Here is a 22,581-nt window from a genome sequence, read left to right on the forward strand (position 1 = left end):
GAATTTAGCCTTTAGTTAACTCATTTCCTCCTTAGTCACTTCCCTTTTGGGTTGCAAATTATAATTACCAATTACTGCCCCTCTATGTGATTCTTATCACCCCTCCGTTTGACCCTGGAAGCCTGGCTTTGCACTGCCAAGGGATTACTGCTTGTAAGTGTATATATATCAGGACTTCCAGGGAACGAGAGGACGGAGAAGAGAAAAGAGAATGGAAGAACTAGATGGGTAAGAAATTGAGAGGAACAAACTGAGATGGGGGAAGAACTAGATTGAGGGACTAGAAGAGAGTACTAGAGGAACGAGATGGAAGATGAGGAAGAGTCAGATGGGAAAGTCCTAGCTGGGTAAGAACAAGGCAAAAAGGACCTAGATGAGGCAGAATTAAGATGAGAGAATTAAGATAGAACTTGGAGCAGTAGATAAATATAGAGAGAAATCAGGCAAGAAAGTGGCTAGGCATGAGAACAGAATTGAAGCTGTGTATATAGGATGTTATCCCAGAGGAATTAAAGCAAGTGGACTATAGAGCTCAGTGTGCTGAGATTCTATTTCCCAAAAATAGTCCTCGCCATTAGTAGTTCTCTCTCCTGAGCCCCTGGGATGTATAGTATTAAGGCTGGTCCCTCTAATATTATACAAGACTCCAGAAATTCTTAATTTATTTTATTCTGTTCTTCTTCTTTTTAAAATCTATGTATTTTGTGTATATAGGCATGTCTGCACCATGTACATGCCTAGTGCTCTCAGAGGACAGAAGAGGGTGTAGGATCTCTCAGACTGGAGTTAGAGTTGGCTGTGAGTCTGAGCCACCATGTTGGTGCTGGAAATCCAAATGAAGTTCTCAGCAAGAGGACAAGTGCTCTATGCTGCTAGCCCTAGCCTAACCCCAGCCCCTCTGCTCTTGGTTAGTAATGTGGCATTACTCTGATGTTGAGATATACTTCTAATATTTTTCCTACCTCTTCAATTTTCATTTAAACATATGAATGATTTCAAGCATAGCTTAGAGGAGGAATTTTTAACTGTGTGTGTTCTAGAAACAAAAGCAAAATAAAAAAATAAATCAAGGTACTATAAATACTTTTCATAACATAGGTATTTGATAAATAGGACAGTCATTTAAACACGGCATAGTTTTAAAAAAACAGAGCAGCCAGGCAGGGAGTTACATGCACTAGGAAGGCTGAGGTAGGAAAATCACCAAGACTCCAGTCCAACCTGGTCTACAAACTGAGTTCTAGGTCAGCCTAGGCTACATTGTGAGATGCTCCTAAAGTGGCAGAAGGCTCCGCCTTGTCCAGTGTGAGAGCATGGGCGATGCTAAAGTTTACTGTCCTCCAGGCATTCCATTCGGGGTTCTCTGTGCTGTTGCAGATGGTCTCCACAGGTAGCCGACTCAGAACATGATCTGCCATCCGGGTAGGTTAGCTTTCCCCGTAGAGTCATATCCTCTGTGTTTCTACTGTTTTTTTTTTTTGTTTGTTTGTTTATGTATAGGCATTTGAAGAATGCCCAAGTAGATGGCTTCATTAGAAAATATGTGCTCCAATGAAGCCTTTATCTAATTATTATGTATCAATAAAAAATCAGGAGTCAGATATCAGGGTAAGAACCTGAATGATCAGGGAAGCAATGGAGAAGTCACCAGTGACCTCCTCCTTCTTCCTTTCCTCAATCCAAAAGGCTGAGATACTTTCTCAGCATCACCTTACTACTTCCTGTCTCCTATCTGTCTACAGTCCGTCAAGAACTCTATGGTTAACTTTGTTCAGCTAGTGGTCAGCTTCACCCTCTGACTCAAAGCAAACTTTATTGACAGAATGTGATCAAAATGTCACACAACACTCTAGCCTGTAGCTTAGTGACATTTCCCACCCAGTTTCTTATACATTCCAGAATGCATTTCAGAGAAATTAAAGACAATCTTGGCCAACATCTCCAAAAGTGAATTTGGAAGATTGTAAGTTAGAAAAACAAAATCAGCCAACATTTAAGGCTCAGGACTTGGGCTCTAGCTCTGCTGTAACCTATGGGACCCTGTCTGAGTCCCTGAACTTCTTCTGATGTCTTCTTATCCATAAAATAGGATCTTTGCTTTTACTTCTGCATAAGATAACAGTTTTAGTAACTTTTCATTTTTGTGAAATTAATTGAGTGGAGATTAAAAAAACACACACTTTTAGGAAGAGCTGAGTATTATGAGGACGTAAGGATTTTCAGAGTTGCTATTAGTATAACATGCTGTTTTATTCTTTGTGATTCTCTTTGATAACAGCACCAGTGTTCCAAAGTGAATGATGATAGTGTGGTTGAGTTCAAAGGCAGTGAGTTTGGTCTGGAATGCGATTAGTCCAATGCAAAGGCTCAGTGGGGAATAAGATCAAGAGAAACAGAAGGGTGGTAGCCACTCCTGCAGCATTAGGACCAAGTGGAAGGGGACTTGAAGAGGGCCTGTCTCCCAGGAGGCCCAGGACAGAGTGAGAAGTCTCTGCCTCCCTCCTTCTTTCCTCTTCCTCCCTCTTTTCTTCCCTCCCTCAAAATGTAAGAAAATGAGTGAATTAGCCACAACATACAGACCCTGGTTTAGAACAATTTTGATTTTATTATTACCATAGTCTTTTCAGGCTAATAATGATGTCTATTGGAAAGACAAATGTGTGCTGTGGGATGTTCTGTATGGCAAATGTGTTGCTCTGATTGGTTGGTAAATAAAACACTGATTGGCCAGTAGTCAGGCAGGAGGAAGTAAAGGCGGGACATGGAGGAGAATAAAGCTGGGAAGTGGAAGGCTGAGTCAGAGACACTGCCAGCCACCACTATGACAAACAGCATGTGAAGATGCCTGTAAGCCACGAGCCACGTGGCAAGGTATAGATTAATGGAAATGGATTAATTGAAGCTGTAAGAACAGTTAGCAAGAAGCCTGCCACGGCCATACAGTTTGTAACCAATATAAGTCTCTGTGTTTACTTGGTCGGGTCTGAGCGGCTGTGGGACTGGCAGGTGAGAGAGATTTGTCCTGACTGTGGGCCAGGCAGGAAAACTCTAGCTACAGATGTGTTGGAAATAGAAACTGAAAATGCAAAAAGCAGAGTGAGGTAGTACATGTCTAAAACCATTCAAGATGCAGAGGCTCTATGATGGAGAGTTAGAGGCCAGTGTGGACTACATAGGATGTTCAAGACCAGCCTGGTCCACATAGCTAGATTCTATCTCAAAAAAGCCAAAATCAGGAGGGGGAGCCCAGTTGTAGATGCTTAGCAGGCATAGGGCCCAGGTTCCAGCCACGGCCTAGCAATGAAAGAAAACAATTACACAAATGAAACAGTGAGTTTTGTGTGTGTGTGCATGTATGTTGTGTGTGTACAGCTCATAGCAGCCTTTATTGACATTTTCTGGGTTTAGTACGGTACCTCTATTGGAAAGTGTCATCCTTTAAGCAAAGAGCATGACCTGGATCAGAAAGCTGTGACTATTTCCTTACAAGAGATTCCTCAAGGTCATGATTGATGACTGTTGGTGTTCCTTTATAGAAAGGTGAGGTCACTGGACTCTTGTTTGATATTCCAGCCACTCCCCTTCTATACCTTCAGCCCAACTGTATGCAATTCTGCCCTAACTGTGCTTGGCCTCATTGTCCCAGAGGACATTTGGCAGATGGAAGCTTGACTGGAGAGGGTTTCCACCTATCCATCCATGCTGGGTGAGACTTCCCAGTGGTGTGGTTGGTTGGAGTCATCTGCAGCCTTGGAAGTGACCCTCACTCACTCTCTGTACGCCAGCACTGCAGACGTGCTGGAGCCCGAGTCAGACTTGATTGTTGCTGAGGCCCTCTAACAAGGTGGGTGTTTGTTTACATCTCTCCAGGGAGAGAGTTTGCCACACCCACGTTTAATATTGAAAACGTGTATGTTGAGTGAACAGTGGACAATGCATACTTGGTATTAGTGTTTTGCTTGACTTCTTGTCTGGACTGGATAGAAAACTCTGCATTTGTTTTTCTCAGGTTCTGAGTTTTACATCTCTCTTATTCCTGGTGTTTGGGCAATGTGATTATTCTTCAAGTTAACAAAAACCTCCTAGGTGGTAGCAGAATCTAACTATTTGATTTGATTTATTTAAAGAAATTATTAAAAGCCACAATTAAAATTATGGAGATATAGTTAAAACTTGTTTATTACATCTCTACCAGTTTGGTGTTTCCAATTACACAATTTTATTTGCTATTTAGCTTTGCTTTTCTTAGAATTTATTTTTAACTGGGCTTTTCTTTCTTTTAATAATAACAGGAGAGCAGAAAGGTTACCTGGAAATTTGTAATGTTTAAACAACTGCACCTTTTTTTTTTTTTAGGTTTAAAATTTCTTTCTCCTTTTGTGACAATGAACTATAGAGGGGCCATGAGAGATGATTCAGTGGATAAAGGCACTTGCCACCAACCCTAACCACCTCAGTTTGATCCCTGGGACCCACATGGTGGAAGGAGAGAACTGACTCTTGGCTGTTCTCTGACACACCTGTGCCCTGCCATGTGCCCACACCTTCTTTTACACATATACACACATATATAAATAAATGTAATTAAAAAAAACTACAGGAAGTCTCATGTTTTCATAACCTGATAAATTTCAAAAATGGAATGCTAAAAGGTTAAAGAAAATATGACAATTCAGTACAATTCAATCAATATAAAGTTAGTAAATGTACAAAATAATTGCATATATTGCTCCTGAATGCCTATAAACACATTGGACCATTACTAGCATTGAATTTATGGTACTAACCAATTTTTTTTTTTTTTTTGGTTTTTCGAGACAGGGTTTGTAGCTTTGTGCCTTTCCTGGAACTCACTTTGTAGACCAGGCTGGCCTTGAACTCACAGAGATCCGCCTGGCTCGGCCTCCCAAGTGCTGGGATTAAAGGTGTGCACCACCACGGGAAAGACTGAATTCATCTTACATCTTTTTTTTTTTTTTTTTTTTGGTTTTTCAAGTTTCTCTGTGTAGCTTTGCGCCTTTCCTGGATCTCGTTCAGTAGACCAGGCTGGCCTCGAACTCATAAAGATCTGCCTGCCTCTGCCTCCCAAGTGCTGGGATTAAAGGCGTGTGCCACCACCACTCAGCAAGTACTAACCAATTCTTAAAAGTGTGGCCCAGAGGTCATGTGGAGGATGAGTGTATTCAGCCTCAATTATATCTATAATGCTCTAAGTTATTAAAAGGCTAACTTGCTAAAGCTAGGCATAAATGTTTATTCCTTGTTTTTCTCTATATGTTTGCAGCATAATCTGACTAAAGATCCCTAAACCTAATGTTTGTTCATAAAATATTTAAGACACTACAACCCAAGCTTATACAAACAAACAAACAAACAAACAAAAAACCATCAGATATGGTATCCTGCTATGTTGGTCCAGATGTTTTCGTTTGCATTTGAGTCCCTTGTAGAAGGCACTAAATCCCCATGGGAAGTAGTATGGAGTATTTTGCTTTGTAGTAAAGGATTTTCAGGATGAAAGGTCCTTAGACATGAAATGAGATCATTGGCAAGCTCCTGGTTTAAATTGTTGTTTGAAAATTTGTTTGATCTGTCCTCTCTTGGGGGGAGAAAAAGCAGTGATAGCCTAGATACGATATGACAATACATTAATTTTTTCTCAGTCTCTAGATCACCATGGCAACTGGACAGAAGTTGATGAGGGCTGTTCGAGTGTTTGAATTTGGTGGACCAGAAGTGCTGAAACTCCAGTCCAATGTGGCAGTTCCTGTCCCAAAAGGCCGTCAGGTGGGGATGGTTATTTACGGTGCAGACAGTGCTCGCAGGCAGTGCTCGCTCAGAGCAGATGCACAACCATCTACAAAGATGCTAGGTCAGATGCCACCGCTTAACCATTTGTGTGACTCCATTGTGGGAGCCCACAACTGACTCAGTTCCCCAGTTTGAATCTGAAGCCTGTTCTGAGTCAATAGAGTTCAAGCTTATTTGCTCCAGGACCGTGAGAAAGTCCTGACTAGCCTATGGGAAAGAACATATTATCTATCTAAATTCAGGCTGCTGACGCCAGCCAGAGGTACATCGTGATAGAAAATGAAACTGCCTGCTCCTTGATGCAAGGCAGGATAGATAGTGGTTGAATGCCTGTGCTGTGCATTGTTCTACCTCTGTCCTTCAAAACTGTATATAAGCTGGCTGTGAAATAAACTTGGGACTCTCCGGCATTGACTGCCAGACCTCTTGACTCACCCAGCTACCCAGTCAACTCATCGGCAGGCTCCGACAAATCTCAACAAAATAACGCATTGAGAATTACTGAAGTAGGCATTTGAAAAAGAATAACTTCTGGATACCACAAAGTTTCTAATGTTGAAAATCAGCTTTGTAGTATAGTGATTTGAGTTCTAGTATGTAATGTAGTAGTCATGGGAATTCTGAATAAGTTTTGCTATCATGAACCTCTCTGATTTTTATTTCTTACATGGTGGGAAAGAAATTTCTCTTTGCATTAATGCTCTGTCATATTGGACTTAAGAGAATTCAGTGGTGAGATTTAATTGTCTCTCGTGATTTTTTTTATCAATATCCTTTTCAGTCAAATTGTATATATTTATTAAGGTACATTCCATAAATACCCTAGTCTAATATCCTTAGCAAGCCTTAGAAGAAAAAATTTTTTGAGCTTATCGGTAGCTCATCTTTCCAGGTTCACTTCTTATTACTCTCTCAGTAGACTGTAACAACCTTAAGTTTATCGACTTTCTTCAAGAGACTCTCATTCTGTCATCATACATATTTCTTCAACCTGAAAAATACACGGCCCCCATTCCTATAGAATTTCTCCCTACTTTTTAAGGGCTTCTTCTGTAAGACCTCCCTTTACTCTTATAGCAGAGATAGGTACTTACTGTGTTCTGAAGAAAACCACACTTTTCTGCAACATGGGGACTTGAACCTGGGGACTTCAGCGCACTTCTACTGACAGTCTGCACCCCCATCCACAAACTCAGCTTCTTTTTAGATGTAAATCACAACCTCAATAGTTCAGCAACAGAAGATATTTTTCCCCAATTCCCACAGTACTGGTGGGGAACCCTCCTCTACCAGTGACGTGGAGACCCAGGCCTCTTTCCTTGTAGGCTTTGTGGACTTTAGCATGGGGCTCTCATGGAAACAGAGATTTTGGGGAGATTTCCCTGGACCAGGCCTGCAAGTGACTCTAAGTACTTTGCCTCACTGTCCTGTGGCTCCACCTCAGTCTGTTGGCTCCTCATGTGTGCAGGACGGTGTCTTCGTTACTTTTCTATTGCTGTAAAGAGACATCATGGCCAAGGCAACTAACAGAAAGGTTCGATTACTGGGTCTTACGGTCCAGAGCATGAGTCCATGGGGTTTCCGTCGCTGTGATGAAACCATGACGAAAAGTAACTTGGGAAGGAAAGGGTTTATTTCACTCACACTTCCATGTAATGACTCATCATTGAAAGCAGTGAGGGCAGGAACTCAAACCGGGCAGGAACCTGAAGGCAAGAGCTGATGCAGAGGCCATGGAGGGGAGCTGCTTACTGGTGTTCTCTTCATAGTTTGCTCAGCCTGCTTTATTACAGCACCCAGGACCTCCAGATCAATGGTGGCACGAAGCACTGGGCTGGGCCCACACACATTAATCACTAATTAAGAAAATAACCTACTGGCCTTCCTATAGCCCCATCTTGCTGGGGCACTTTCTCAGCTGAGGTCCCCTCCTCTCAGATGACTAGAGCTTGTGTCAAGTTGACATAGAACTAGCCAGCATAATTTATTCCTTATCAACTTGACAAACAAACACATCGCTGTTACATTGCAATCTTTCCTTTCTTGTTCATCCCCAAGATCTCAGACTAATATCATCAGAGTTTAAAATATTCCACAGACTTAGGAAGCGCCACAGCCTTTACAAATTGAAACACTTTAGAATTCAGTCTTTAAAAGTTCAAAGCCTCTTAACTATGGGCTCTTGTGAAATCACAGTAGGTCAAATGCCTTCTTAGTCCAAGAGGTATAGTCACAATCTGAACAAAGCAAAGCCAGTGTCTTCCACACTCCACCAAACCCAGCAGGGTCAGGTCTCACTACAGTAGCCTACTCCCTGGTACCAACTGGTCTTAAGGTTTCTATTACTGTGATGAAACACCATAATCAAATGCAACTTGAGGGGAAGAGGGGTTATTGCACTCACAGTTCCACGTCACAGTTCATCATCCAAAGCAGTGAGGGCAGGAACTCAAACCGGGCAGGAACCTGGAGGCAGGAGCTGATTCAGAGGCCATGGAGGGGAGCTGCTTACTGACTTGCTCATCATGGCTTGCTCTACCTGCTTTCTTATAGCACCCAGGACCACCAGGGATGGCCCACCCACAATGGGCTGGGCCCTCCCACATGAGTATTTAAGAAAATACCCTACAGAGTAAGTAGCCTACAGTCACATCATGTGGAAGCCATTTCTCAAATGAGGTTCCCTGCTCTCAGATGACTATAGTGTGTGCCAAGTTGACATAAAAACTAGCTGGCACACTGGGAAATAATGTTCCTCATACATATCTAAGAAGAAGAGGAAGTAAGTCTTATGGATACGTGGAGTTCACTGAAACACTCCTCTTTGAGCATCTTTTATTGTTTCCTGAACGTTTTGATAGTATGTAAGCCAGTCTACCCTACTTCTTACTGCAGACCTAGAATACAGGCTTGCTGAAGGCAGGGTCATGTTCTGCTTGCTTTACTTTCTCAGTTTTTCTAGCTCCATCCTTATCCTTATAGCCTCGTTGTAAGGCAATGTGAAGGTGCTCTGTGTGAACTGAATTGTATTGTCATTGCAGGTTCTAATCAAAGTCCATGCCTGTGGCATCAACCCAGTAGAGACATATATTCGCTCTGGCACCTACAGTCGGAAACCCGCCTTACCCTTCACTCCAGGCACCGATGTGGCTGGGATCATAGAATCTGTTGGAGAGAGTGTGTCGGCTTTCAAGGTATTCGATTCTTAATTATTTCTATTTTGACTTAATAGTGTTCCTCTGAAATTAATTCTAACTTTAAAGGCTTTCAAAGGTACCCACTGCACGGTTTCTGCTAGTTGGGGGACTCCTGGTCAAAAAAGAAAGTTCTTTTCCAGCAGTCTGCTCGTCTGCACTGTTGGGCATCAGTACTGGGTAATTTCTGTGTCACCGTCACCATGACTCAGTGAGTGAGTGGTGGTCCCTTTAGCCTGATAGAAACTTGTGAGTGAAGAGAACAAACAGGGAGATGACAGATGGCCCAACTCTTGTCATACACAGACAGAAATTTTAAATTTCTTTTCACAAAGTAGAGGAAAGGTTAACTGCTTTGGAGGATAAATAAACCATAAGCATATGCAGAGTCACTGTGCCGTTTTGGCATTGAGATCAGGCCTACGGTCTTGGCTATTGCTCCTATTCTGCCTAAAGACATGGCCAGCATGGATAGTGTCTGTGTGGTATGCTTATGTCTACCCTCGTTCCTCCTGTTTTCTTGACCTGCTCAACTTTGGCGCCGTATTCACCAACAATGGGTCTAACTGGAGAAACTTAATGTGCTCCTTTGCAGGAAGTGGACAGATTTCTGCAGTTCTCAGCTTGTGGCATTGTGGCTTCTGCCTCAGTGTCTCTAAAACTCTCTTGCTAATGCAGTAATGGTCTCGATACTCCCAGAGTCAATGGCCCTTTTATGTCCTTATCTTTCTTAACTTCCCGGTGACATTTGGCACCTCCAGTCACTTAACTTCTTCTTAGCCAACAACCAGAAACCAGCTTCCATTGGGTCTCCACGGTGCCACCTGCACCGCTGTCCTTTTTTCCAGGCTTCCTTGTTTTCCATCCTTGCTCTTGGAATGCTACCTTAATCCTGTCACCTCAAGCTCTCAGTCCCATCCAGACCTGCTTTCTGTGTTCATTCTCTTTCCACAGTGGTCCGTAGCCATAGGCTATCTGTTTCCTTTCTCAACTAAGTCCTGGGACTGTATCTAAAATGGTACTTGCTGGCTATATTAATCAAACAATTAAATTCTCATTGTAAGTCTAGTTCCTATGCCACAGTAGTGACCTTTCAAGTGCTTACTAGTCCTGTGCATCGAGCTGCTCCCTTCCTAGACAGGGTAGGTGTAGGACATGTCTCTCACCACAGACTCTTCTTTGGGGAAGTGCTGTGTCCTGCTGGTCATTCCCCAGGAGGCCCTTCCTCCATCTCTGGTCTGACTACCTTGGTGACAGCTGGTGTTTCAGGCCCATCTCAGGCCACCTGGCACTGCTCTCCCTCTCCTCTCTGGCCACTGCCTGTGGCTTACTTCAGGTTGTCTCTCCTACTGAAGTAACTGTGACCCAGAATTCCTGTTCCTGGAGCCCTAACTCTAGAAAGCCCCATTGAACTCTCGCATTCATTACTTGCGTGTTTTGGTGTTGAAGGGCCCCTGGTGTGAAGGAGGAGGACTGTCGCAGTTCTTTCCATCCTTGTCTGCCACTCCTCCTCACGCTGCTGTTGTCTTCAGGACTGGACTCTCTTCCCTGTACAGTCCATGTCCTCTCATGGCTGTGTCGTGCCTATGCTGTTTCCACTACTGAAGCATAAGTGTGGCTTCAAGGGCTTCTGTACTCCTGTTTTCTTTTTTCCCATGTTACTTCCTGTGGTTATTGTATGCTCCATATGAATACTTACCTACTGTTTGGAGCATGAACTGAAGTTCGCAGAAAATAACCCTCTACCCTGTGTTAATGATTGTGCAAACATACTGGAATGGTATGGCTTCCATGATGATGTAGAGCTGGTGTGCTGTGGGTCCTGAGCTAAACTGTCTTGGTCTATCTAAGCCCTGCTAACAGTCATCCATGGCTCACCTCTTTGTTTGACCTAACATCCATCTTTATGACTATTAGGACAACCCTTTGGGAATGCGCACACAGACCACAAGCTTCCACCAACTTTAATGCTAAGAATAGCATCAGACATCGTCTGAGGCCTATAGCAAAGAATTCCCCTCTCTGCTGTAACTGCCTATCACGATGTTGCCACGAATGCATCTGAAGAGTGCTTGATTTATGCTTTCTCTGTTCTTTACTTCATGAAGCTGTTAACACCTGGGACCATGGAGTTTAGCTGTGGTCACTCATGGCTCCAGGATGAATTCTTGCTCCCTTTGAGGTGAAAGCTTTGTTTTTGCACAAACAAGAGGAAATGCTTGTCATGTCTCAGCATTTGCTCTTGGCTGACTCCTTTGCCACCCGACTTCCTTCACTATGTTGCCTCATCTGGTTCTGCTCTTCAGATCTCGTCCTGACATCCACAACCTGCCTCCAACACTGGTGTCCCTGTGGAGCTTCCTCATCCCCTTTCTTCCCTCGGCCCGTCTCACCATTGCGTGTCTCCCTTCCCCTCCTCTTAGAGGTGAGCATGCTTGAGATTGGAGACAGTGTCTTGCCATTGATATCCCTCGCAGAACTCCAAAATAATGCTTTCCTCTAGCAAGTTCTTAATGTTTGAATCACATGGAAGTCCCTCAGACCTGTTTTCAAGCTGTAAAACAGGGACTCATCTTCCTTCGTCTCGCTTGCCCATTCTCAGATGATGCTGCCCAATGTTCACAGTCGCCTTTGGTGCCCAGCTTCCTTCCAGAGCCTTTTCACATCTGTCCTATAGCACAATCCTGGTAGCTTTTCATATTTCTTTATTATGGGGCCAGTTTGAGTGTACCGAGGCCATCATTGCTCAATATTTTGTCTATTCCATGGTCTGTTTACTGTCTTTTTATCCCCTAAAGATGTAGGTCGTGTGTTTAGGTGGCCAGCCATTTTTCCAAGCACGTGGGGTATGTTAGACCAGGCTGTGCATGTGCTTTTCCATGACCAGGGTGCAGCAGGTGGCCATTAAAATGGTGCTTTGCTTCCTGCTGTGAGAGGTCCTGGGGTCTGCTGTGGCTCTGTCTGCTATTTCAATGTATGGCTTAACTGGATGACACTACGGAACTTAGGTTCACTTCAGTTTCCCCGTCTGTAGTGGGGATGATGGAGCACGCACCTTCTCTAGGTCATTGTGGTGGTTATGTAGAAGGCTACAGCGTCTAGCTTAGTAAGTGTTCAGCAGATCTACACTAGCATCCCCCTGTCTCCTTTAATGCTTCTTTTTATAAGTTCCCATTTAGAAAACATTAACAGAGGTTCAGTGTCTCAGTTGTGTTTATGAGATGCTGAGTTGCAGATATCTAAATGTAAATAATTATTTCTTACTGTAAGGCTAGCATTGGAAAAGTCTCGTCCATCTTGGAGTAGTTGGAATTTCTGTGGCAGGCATTTGTTGATCTTTTCCAGAAAGGTGACCGGGTCTTCTGCTCCAGCACAGTGTCTGGTGGTTATGCAGAGTTTGCCCTTGCAGTGGATCACACCGTCTACACCCTGCCTGAGACACTGGACTTCAGGCAGGGGGCTGCCCTTGGGATCCCGTACTTCACAGCCTGCCGTGCGCTGTTCCACAGGTGAGGCGGCACTGGGATTTCATAGCCAGCCCAAGCAGGCAGCTCTCCCCACCTGCTTTCTGCCTGTGCTGTGGCTGCTTGTCCTTTCTGGCTGCTAGTCATTTGCCATTAAGCTTTTCTGGGGTCATGATAATCATGGAGGGGCCAGGAGTTTGATCATTTTGAGGAAGAATGAGGAAATTAATTCCTTGAATGCAGATTATCTTCTCAAAAACTGGGAATCAGGAGGGAAATGTTAGAAGACCCTGAGGTAAGTGTTTATCTGTGTCTTAGTCACTGTTCTATTGCTGTGAAGAGATGCTGTGACTGTGGCAACTGTTATAAAGGAAAGCATTTAATTGAGGGCTTGGTTATGGTTTCAGAGCATTGATTAGTCCAAGATCATCATAACAAAGAGGACAGCAGCAGACAGGCACGATGCTGGAGAAGGAGCTGAGAGTGATGCCCTGATCCAGAAGCAGAGAGAGGGAGCCTGGGCCTGGCTTGGGCTTTTGAAACCTCAGACTCTACCCCCAGTGACACACTTCCTCCAACAAGGCCACACCTCCTAATCCTCCCAATTTCATCTAACAGCAGCACTCCCTGGTGACCACGCATTCAAATATATGAGCCTGTGGAGGCCATTCCTATTCAAACCACCACAATCTTAGTGACTTTTCTATGGCTGTGATATGACACCATGACCAAGGCAACTTATAGTGGAAAGAGCATATTTATTGGACCTTGAGTTTCAAAGAGTGAGTCCATGACCATTATAGTGGAAACATGGCAGCAGGCAGACAGGCGTGGCACTGGAGCATTCGCTGAGAGCTTGTATCTGATCCACAACTACAAGGTGCGATTGGGGTGGACTTTCTAAACCTCAAAACCTACCCTCAGTGACAAACCTTCTTCAACAAAACCACACCTCCTAATCCTTCCCAAACAGTCCCTCCAACTGGGGACCAATTATTCCAATGCATGAGCCTATGTGGGCCATTCTCATTCAAACTACCACTGTGTTGGGAGATGTTCTTGTTTATTTAATTTTTTGAAGCATCAGCCAGACATGTCCCTGTTTAGAACCAAAAGGGGACATAGTGGGAGAGGAGAGGTAAACCCTGCAAGAGAAGATGGAAAGGACCCAGGCAGGAGACAGGCTTCAGGTTTTATGAGGAAAACCCACCCATGAGACCTAGAAGAAAAGATGTAACTATGGAAACATTTGCAGGTAGGAAGCAGGATGTTGAAGGCGCTTCTAGACATTGGAGAATCAGAGATGAGGGTACAAAAGTTCAGGGCCATGGGATTTTCTCCTACATTTGTTATACATTGTCTTAGTTTGGGTTTTTATTACTGTGAAGAGACACCATGACCATGGCAACTCATAAAGAAACATTCAACTGGGGTGGCTCACTTACAGTTTCGGAGGTTCCGTCCATATCATCATGGTGGGGAGCAAGGTAGCTTGAAGGTAGATATGGTGCTGGGGCTGAGGGTGCTACATCTTACAGGCAACAGGAAGTTACCTCACTGTCACTCTGAGTAAAGCTTGAGTAAAAAACAACCTCAAAGTCCACCTCCACAGTGACACACTTCCTCCAACAAGGCCACACCTCCTAATAGTGCCACTCCCTTTGGGGACCATTTTCTTCAAGCCACCACATACATTTGGCGAATGTTTCAAGGGAGTCAAGTTTTCTGATTAATCCAAAGCTCTTTGGTGGTGAGATGAAATCAGGCAGAGGTAACAAGAGCTCTGAAGAGAAGGAGCAGCCAACAGTGGTCACTGCTGCATCTGTGGGCCCTGGTGTCTGGCCCTTCTCCGGTTGTTCCTGTTGAACATGGAAGAGAGTGGATGAAAGTTAGGGATCATAGGACACAGGTGCTGGATATTCTTCATGAAGGTTGGAATCCAGAACACAGCTGGGCTGGGGTTGAGTAAACGTCATGAGAGTTAACAAGCTAACAGCATGTATATATTGGTGAAATTATTTAGGCCACTCCACGTAGTTAAAAGGAGATTTATTTAATGGCGTAACTTACAAATTAAGGGATAGGTAGGTCGCGGGGTCTGGGGAAGGTGTATCACAGTCCAGCGGTGTTCTCTGGAGCTCTCCTCTGTCTACCTCCACCATCCAGCGTCCTGGAACCAAGAGAGCGTTCCCCGATCCGGATCTTGGGTCCCCAGGCGCCTCCCTTGGCCCCGCCTTGTAGGCGTGACAGTTGCCGAAGTCTCAATGGGGGTTGGAACTTCCAGAACAAAGCTGGAATGGCTACCCACTACATCTCCCCCTTTTTGTCTAAATAAGAAGGTTCTAACCTAATACAAGACTATATACAAAGGAATGGTTATCAAATATTGTCCAGGAATAATGAGGGATAATGACCTAGATAAGATGGAACTACAACCAATGCAAACAATATCAAGCAAGAAACACATATTAAAATCCAGAGAAGTATAGAGCATAGATAAATGGCATGTTACAAAGATCATTCCAAAAGGTGTCCTACCCTAAAGAACCTGAATCTAATACTTAATATGTTCTATCTACTAAGTTGTAACTATAACTGCTAGTCTTCAATCCCATCAAAGACCTGAGAAGGAATATAATGGTACCTGAGAAATGGTAGATGGATGCAAGCAACTTTCGGGAATCTTGCGAGAGTAGACCGAGACAGCTGGCAGCCTGGACAATCACCTAATGTTTCTCAGCATTGTTGGTGCATTCAAATTGGCTACAGGCCTAAAGTATCTGACAGACCATTTTCAGAAGCAGGAATTCTGAAAGACCATCTTACCCTGTCTTGGCAGAGTACAGTGGTCGCTTTCCTTGTGTCCCGCTTGTCCAGAAAGGATAGCATTGCATTTGTACTGTCAGCTGTCGAGGCAAGGGCAGTTCTTTGCCCAGTAGGCCATTTTGTGCCAAGAAGACAAACTTCCAAATGGAAATGTCTAGAAGCCCAACATTCTCTCGGGATCAAATTGGTGCAGCCAGGAGCAATTGTGTCTCGCATCAACAGAATTCTAAGTTATTTAAATGCCATATTCTCTAGGTCTATGAAGTGTTTGAAGATTACCTGTCCATCTGACCTATGTATCTGTAAATCTGTATAACCTGACTAACGTAACTATAGAGATGACAAGCATAGGTGACTATAAATCTACAAGTCTTATCTACTGAAATAACCTAAGGACTAAGGCTTCACGTAAACAAGGTAGACAGTCTATAAGCAAGTGTATGGTAAAGAACGATGACTTCAAAGTTGTGACAATACACAAGATGTTATAACAGAGGTAGGAGTGTATAGTGTGATATACAATATGACAATAATCTTAAATATATATCAATATTTATAACAGAGGTAGGAGTATGTAGTGGGATATGCAATATGACAATAATCTTAAATATATATCAATATACCGAATATCCTAAACAGAAGTAGAACATACATAAAGTATGACAGATATAAATTTACATTTGTATCAATATACAAACATTTCAAATAAGAGTAGAAATATATGTACATTATACCAAGTATAGTTCTGTATTTGTATCAATATACAAATTATCTTAAACAGGAATATAAAAATAGTTTACATTTGTATCAACATATAAGAATCCATAACAGTGCAAATTACAGTGCAAATTATTTAAGGCTGCTATTTTACTAAATTTGTTTACTAGTATACACAATAATCTACCATAATGTCTTATACGTATCCATTCCATTTCTTCTTTTCCTTTTTTTTTTTTTTTTTTTTTGGGGGGGAGTACTGAGTTTAATATTTCCTTCCACCCCCAACCCTGTAACCATCATCCATAACCCTGAGAATTATGAAACCTAAGGGAGAAGGGGCGTCGTTTTCTTAGAATTGCTTCCTGCTGTTTAGGGGGTGATGTTATCTCTGTTGGGTACTGTGAGAAAGCGCAGATAGTTAAATTTCAGTTAGACTAACTGTAGGTTCTGCAGCAAGTCTTAGAGTAATGGGTAAGATTGTCTGAAATTCTGGTAAGAAGTGTAGTATGATGATGATTACCATGGCATCATTCTGGATTGGGTAGAGTTGTTGTTGGGGCCCCATCTTCCTTCTGGAGACTTCTGAGATTGCTATTAGAAAAACTTATTTGTTATCAAAATGGAAGATTTGGATTTAAAGAGGACATAGCATGTAAGAAAGGATTCTGAGAAATCAAGAGTAAGCATGGAGAGAATTAGAATCTAGAAGACAATGGTCCCTTTTTATTGGTTTCCTTCTGTCCCACACCAGAGGGCTCTTCTGATATGGTACTGAAGAATCTCTCAAACTTTTCTTTTAGCAATGTGCTTGGGTTTAGAGAAGGAGTGAGCCAATTCCATCTCCAAAGCCAGCTTGGCTTATAATTGAATTGGGACCACAACTTTTCTATATTAATAGAGAGATAGATGTTAGACAGTGAGATTTTTACCGTGTGTAGATTGGTACCAATAGATTCTTTCTTTCTGCTGTAAACATCCGGATATCCAAGGCCTTATGATTTTTGGAAGATGGGTATTTCCATTATCCTGGAAAGACAAAAACAGAACCCTACCCCAACCTTGATTGTTAAATTTTTCTTACAACTTGTAGAGATGTCACATTGGTGGATGATCTTTTACTTCACCTCATCAAGGGTTTTTTCCTGTTCAAATCGAATTTTTATTAATTTTGTTGGTATCCATAGCTTTTCTTCTCCTGTAGAAACAAAGGCAAAACCCCTTCCCCAACGTAGAACATATCCAGGTTTCCATTCTGAGGTCAGCACATCCTTGAAATAAACCGGTTGGTTTAGCTCGGGAGTTTTGTCTGTCGTCCAATGTCTCTCTGCAGCTGTTGTTCCTTTCTCATCAGCATTGAGAAAATTCAAGGTTAATAAAGCACTATGCAATCTATTTTTAGGAGTCATTGTTACCTGTTGCTGTTTATTTAGCATATCCTTTAAAGTTCGATTGGATCTTTCTATGACTGCTTGGCCTGTGGGATTGTGTGGTATACCTGTAACATGCTTTATATTGTAATAAGCAAAGAATTGTCTCATTTTATTGGAGACATATGCTGGAGCATTGTCTGTCTTAATTTGTACAGGTATCCCCATGATGGCCATAACTTCTAATAGGTGTGTAATCACAGAATCAGCCTTTTCAGAACTCATAGGAGTTGCCCATTGAAATCCTGAATAGGTGTCAATGGTATGATGTACATACTTTAATCTTCCAAATTCTGCAAAATGAAACACATCCATCTGCCAAATTTCATTTCCTTGTATACCTTTTGGATTGCTCCCTGCAGGTAATGGAAGTTGGTTATAGATGGAACAAGTAGGACATTTTTTCACAATATCCTTAGCCTGTTGCCAAGTGATGGAGAAATCCTTCTTCAAACCTTTGCTATTTGTGTGGTATTTCTTATGAAATTCTGAAGCTTCTAGCACATTACCTATTAGTAACTGATCAATCTCATCATTACCTTGTGCTAGAGGTCCTGGCAGACCTGTATGGGATCTGATATGTGTTATATATATAGGATGTTCCCTTTTTCTGATGATTTCCTGCAATTGTATGAATAATGAAGTTAATTCTGTATTATCAGGAATAAATTCAGCAGTTTCAATATGTAAAACAACTCTCTCTGCATATTGAGAGTCAGTGACTATATTGAGGGGTTCTGTGAAGTCCATCAGTACCATAAGAATGGCATACAGTTCTGCCTTTTGTACAGAGCTGTATGGACTTTGTACCACTTTACTTAAGTCTCCTGATTTATATCCTGCTTTCCCTGATTTATTTGCATCAGTATAGAATGTGAGGACTCCAGAAATTGGCTTTTGTCGTACAATGTGAGGAAGGACCCATTCGGTTTTCTTTATAAATTCTATTCTCTTGCTTTTGGGATAGTGGTTGTTAATCTCTCCCAAAAAGTTACTGCAGGCTCTCTGCCAGTATTCATTATCTTTCCATAGTGATGAAATTTCTTCATTAGTTAAAGGTACTACAATTTCTGCTGGGTCCATTCCTGTCAACTGGCGAAGTCTTAGTTTACCTTTTTGAATCAAATCAGAGATCTTTTCTATATAAGTCTTTAATTTCTTATTTGGTTTACGTGGTAGGAATATCCATTCCAATATAATATCTTCCCTCTGCATCAAAATACCTGTTGGGGAATGTCTGGAGGGGAATATGACAAGAATGCATTTAAGTTCTGGATCCACACGATCCACATGTGCTTCTCGAATTGTCTTTTCTACTAGAGCCAATTCCTTCTCAGCTTCGGCTGATAATTCTCTTGGACTATTTAATTCTTTGTCCCCTTCTAGAGTATTAGCCAAATTTTGTAGTCCATCTTTGGGTATTCCCATGATACCCAGTAAGTTGGAAATGCTTCCTAATAACTTTTGAAAATCATTAAGAGTCTTCAATCGATCTCTCCTTAGCTGTACCTTTTGGGGTCTAATTTTTTGTAGCTCTATCTTATATCCTAAGTAGTTAATAGAATCTCCTCTTTGTATTTTTTCAGGAGCAAGTTGCAGTCCCCAGTGAGGCAAAACTTTTTTTACTTCTTCAAACATGCTTTCTAATGTATCTAACTTTGGATCAGCTAATAGGATATCATCCATATAGTGATAAATTATGGATTGTGGAAACTTTACACGAATTATCTCCAATGGTTTCTGCACAAAGTATTGGCACAAAGTAGGGCTGTTTAACATTCCCTGTGGGAGGACCTTCCATTGATATCTCTTGACTGGCTGAGAATTGTTATAATTAGGTACTGTGAAGGCAAATTTTTCTCTATCATTTTCTTGTAAGGGTATGGTAAAGAAACAGTCTTTTAAGTCAATAACTATTATAGGCCATTCTTTAGGTAGCAGAGAGGGCAAGGGCATCCCAGTCTGTAGGGAGCCCATTGGCTGAATTACTTTATTAATAGCTCTCAGATCTGTCAGCATTCTCCAATTACCAGACTTTTTTTTAATAACAAATACAGGAGAATTCCAAGGGCTGGTAGATTCTTCAATGTGTTGAGCATTTAACTGCTCTTGAACCAGCTGTTCTAAAGCTTGTAGCTTCTCTTTTGTCAAAGGCCATTGTCCAACCCAGACAGGTTTATTAGTTAGCCATTTTAAAGGTAAGGCAGTTGGTACTTCTGAGAGTTCAACAGCAGTTGTGCTCTGTTTGTGAACAGCCTGAATGGTTGGTGCCTGATTTTTATAGCATGCGATGATATTATTCCTAGAAACATGCATTGGTCTGTATTCTTTTTCTGAAAGTGTAGGAATTTTAATCTGGGTATTCCACTGTTGTAACAGATCTCGGCCCCAAAGATTTACTGCTACATTTGCTACATATGGCTTCAGTCTTCCTCTCTGTCCTTCTGGCCCTATGCATTCAACCCATCTCGAACTCTGTTTTATCTGAGATAGGGTGCCAATCCCTAAAAGTTGGACATCTACCTCTTGAAGAGGCCAATTCGGATGCCATGATTTTGGTGTAATTATAGTCACATCTGCACCTGTGTCTACCAGTCCCTCCATAACCAGGCCATTAATTCGAATTCTAAGCTTTGGTCTTTGACCATTTATGGAAGTCTGCCAAAATATTTGTTTTATAGTGTTCTTTGTAAACTGTGATCCATCCATCAGAGCTGTTTTATCATCCATTGCAGTATCGGTTTTTACATTAGGCAGTGGTTTATTCAGTTGTCCTGGAGAGGAATTTCTTCCACAGTGGCTGGGAATGTTCGTACTACATTTGATTTGGGGGCCTGCAAGAGGCCCCCTGAGGCGTTTCCCGCCAGTAAAGGGTTACCTCGTATATCTATTTTTGATCTGCACTCACTGGTCCAATGTCGGCCTTTGCCACACCTTCTACATAATCCGGGAGGTGGTTGGGGTCTCCTGTTTAGGCTATTCCTAAAAGGAGTATTACTCCTAGGAGTACCCCATGTACAGTTTTTACTTATATGACCTGGTGTACCACATTTAAAACATTTGGTAACACGGGGCCTTCTTTCACCTCTGGGATTTGTCTCTCCTATCCAAGCCTCATTACTGTAGTTACGAGACTCAACACCATTAGTATACTGAATCCATTCTTCCAAAGGAGCTGATCTGATCTTTAATGGTGTAAGTATTCTTCTGCATTCTGCATTAGCATTGTCGAATGCCAAGGACTCAATTAATACTTTTCTTAATTCTTTATCTGATACAGCTCTTGTTATAGCTGTGTTCAGTCTTTGTAAAAAATCAGTGAAGGGTTCGTGCGGTCCCTGAAATATCTTTGTGTATACCTCAGTTGGTTTTCCAGGTTCTGGAATTTTTTCCCAAGCATTTAGAGCTGCTGTACGGCATAGGGATATTGTATGTTCATCATAAATGGCTTGTACATTCCTGTCAGCAAAACATCCCTCACCAAGTATTTGATCTTGGGAGATCACAAAACCTCTGAGTTTACCTTGTTGTTCTAAATTTTTTGCCTCTTCTCTCAACCAGCTTTTCCACTGTAGCTGCTGACTATATTCTAGAACAGCTGAAATCAACTGATGCCAGTCATCTGGGATGATTCTATGTGAGGTAGACCATGAATTTAACAATTGTTTTACGTATGTGGAGTGTATCCCATATGTAACTACTGCTTCCTTTATATTTTTAAAGTCCCTTGTTGAAATTGGTTGTAATGTATATGTATTATATGGCTCGGGGTGTGTGTCATCCGCTGGCTTCTCATGGATGATAACAGGATAAGCCATTGTGTGAGAGCCATTTGGAGATGTTACAACCTCTATGGTCTTGCCCTTCTGCTTATTAGGTCCCTTGTCATGTTTACTGAGAGTTTCTTCTAAGGCCTGCAAACGAGCACCTAGGGTCTGTTCTATGGAGTGAACCTCCTCTCTGGCAAGGGACTCCAGATTTCTCATGGAATCATAGAAGTTTTTATGTTCCTCAGAAACACATGATTCCATGGACCTTATCTTATCAATTAATGATAATCTTTCTTCCTTATATAGTGTCTGGAGAGTTAGTGTTCTGTCCATTAAATATTCACATTTATTATCAATAAGATCAATTTTTGGTACAAGCCTGTTTTGTAAATCCTGATTAGCAGATTCCAGAGAAAGAATCTTTTTCTCTAAGGTCTCATTGCTATCCATTAAAGCAGATTCCAGAGATAGAATCTTTTTCTGTAAGCCATCATTGTTAGTTTTGAAAGCCTGTAAATCCTGGTTAGCAGATTCCAGAGAGAGAATCTTTTTCTCTAAGGTCTCATTGCTATCCATTAAAGCAGATTCCAGAGATAGAATCTTTTTCTGTAAGCCGTCATTGCTCTCGCTTAAAGCCTGTATCAGTCCCAATAATAACTCATCTTTGTTCTTGTTTTTAAACCAGTGTTTGAACACTGTGTGAATTATTACGATGAATGCCAAAATGGTACAGGCCAGATATGCCTTAGGAAGGTCGTATATTTCCAGGAAGATGTCATTCATCATACAGGCAAAAAGGTTTTCAAATTCTTGTGAGGTAATGTTGTCAGCCATATTACCAGAATTACTCAAAATTTGTCAGTCAATTTTAAGGTGTAAAATTATCAAGTACTTTTACTTACCTTTCGTGGTTTTGGGGGGTGTAGTAGCACTTTTCAGCCAGCAGGTGGTGATGGTACAGCTCCAAAGCAGGGCCTGCTGGTGATCTTGGCTGACTGCAGCTCGCTGGAGTCAAGATGGCGGAGCCGAGCCGCAGCTGGCGTGCGTGCACTCAGGAAGCTGGGGAGTGCCTCTTTTGCTGGTCTCGGGGCTAAGCTAGGGAGCTGAGACCGGACTAGCTGCTCCCTTTTTCGGGAATGGAACCGTGTAGGCGTTCCCTGGTTATATGGAACTTTGCAGGCGGGTTTAGGTACCTGCTAGCCGGGGAGGAGGCTGAGGGCAGGAGCCACCCAGGCTTTTGGGATTTGCCCCACGTGAGCGCCAGATATTGGTGAAATTATTTAGGCCACTCCACGTAGTTAAAAGGAGATTTATTTAATGGCGTAACTTACAAATTAAGGGATAGGTAGGTCGCGGGGTCTGGGGAAGG

General features: G+C 42.2%; 1 protein-coding gene across 2 annotated transcripts in view; it reads left to right on the top strand.

Moving 5' to 3' along the window:
* Nucleotides 1-22,581, top strand: part of Cryz (crystallin zeta) — a 36,433-nt gene that overhangs the window by 2,059 nt on the left and 11,793 nt on the right. For both annotated transcript variants that reach the window (XM_059266491.1, XM_059266490.1), the window contains exons 2-4: nt 5,664-5,787; nt 8,853-9,005; nt 12,351-12,514. In XM_059266491.1, coding sequence (XP_059122474.1) covers nt 5,677-5,787; nt 8,853-9,005; nt 12,351-12,514 — 428 coding nt within the window. In that variant the 5' untranslated portion in view covers nt 5,664-5,676. The remainder of the gene's footprint in view (nt 1-5,663; nt 5,788-8,852; nt 9,006-12,350; nt 12,515-22,581) is intronic.

This window comes from Peromyscus eremicus, chromosome 6, assembly GCF_949786415.1.
Source record: "Peromyscus eremicus chromosome 6, PerEre_H2_v1, whole genome shotgun sequence".
Taxonomy (NCBI): Eukaryota; Metazoa; Chordata; class Mammalia; order Rodentia; family Cricetidae; genus Peromyscus; species Peromyscus eremicus.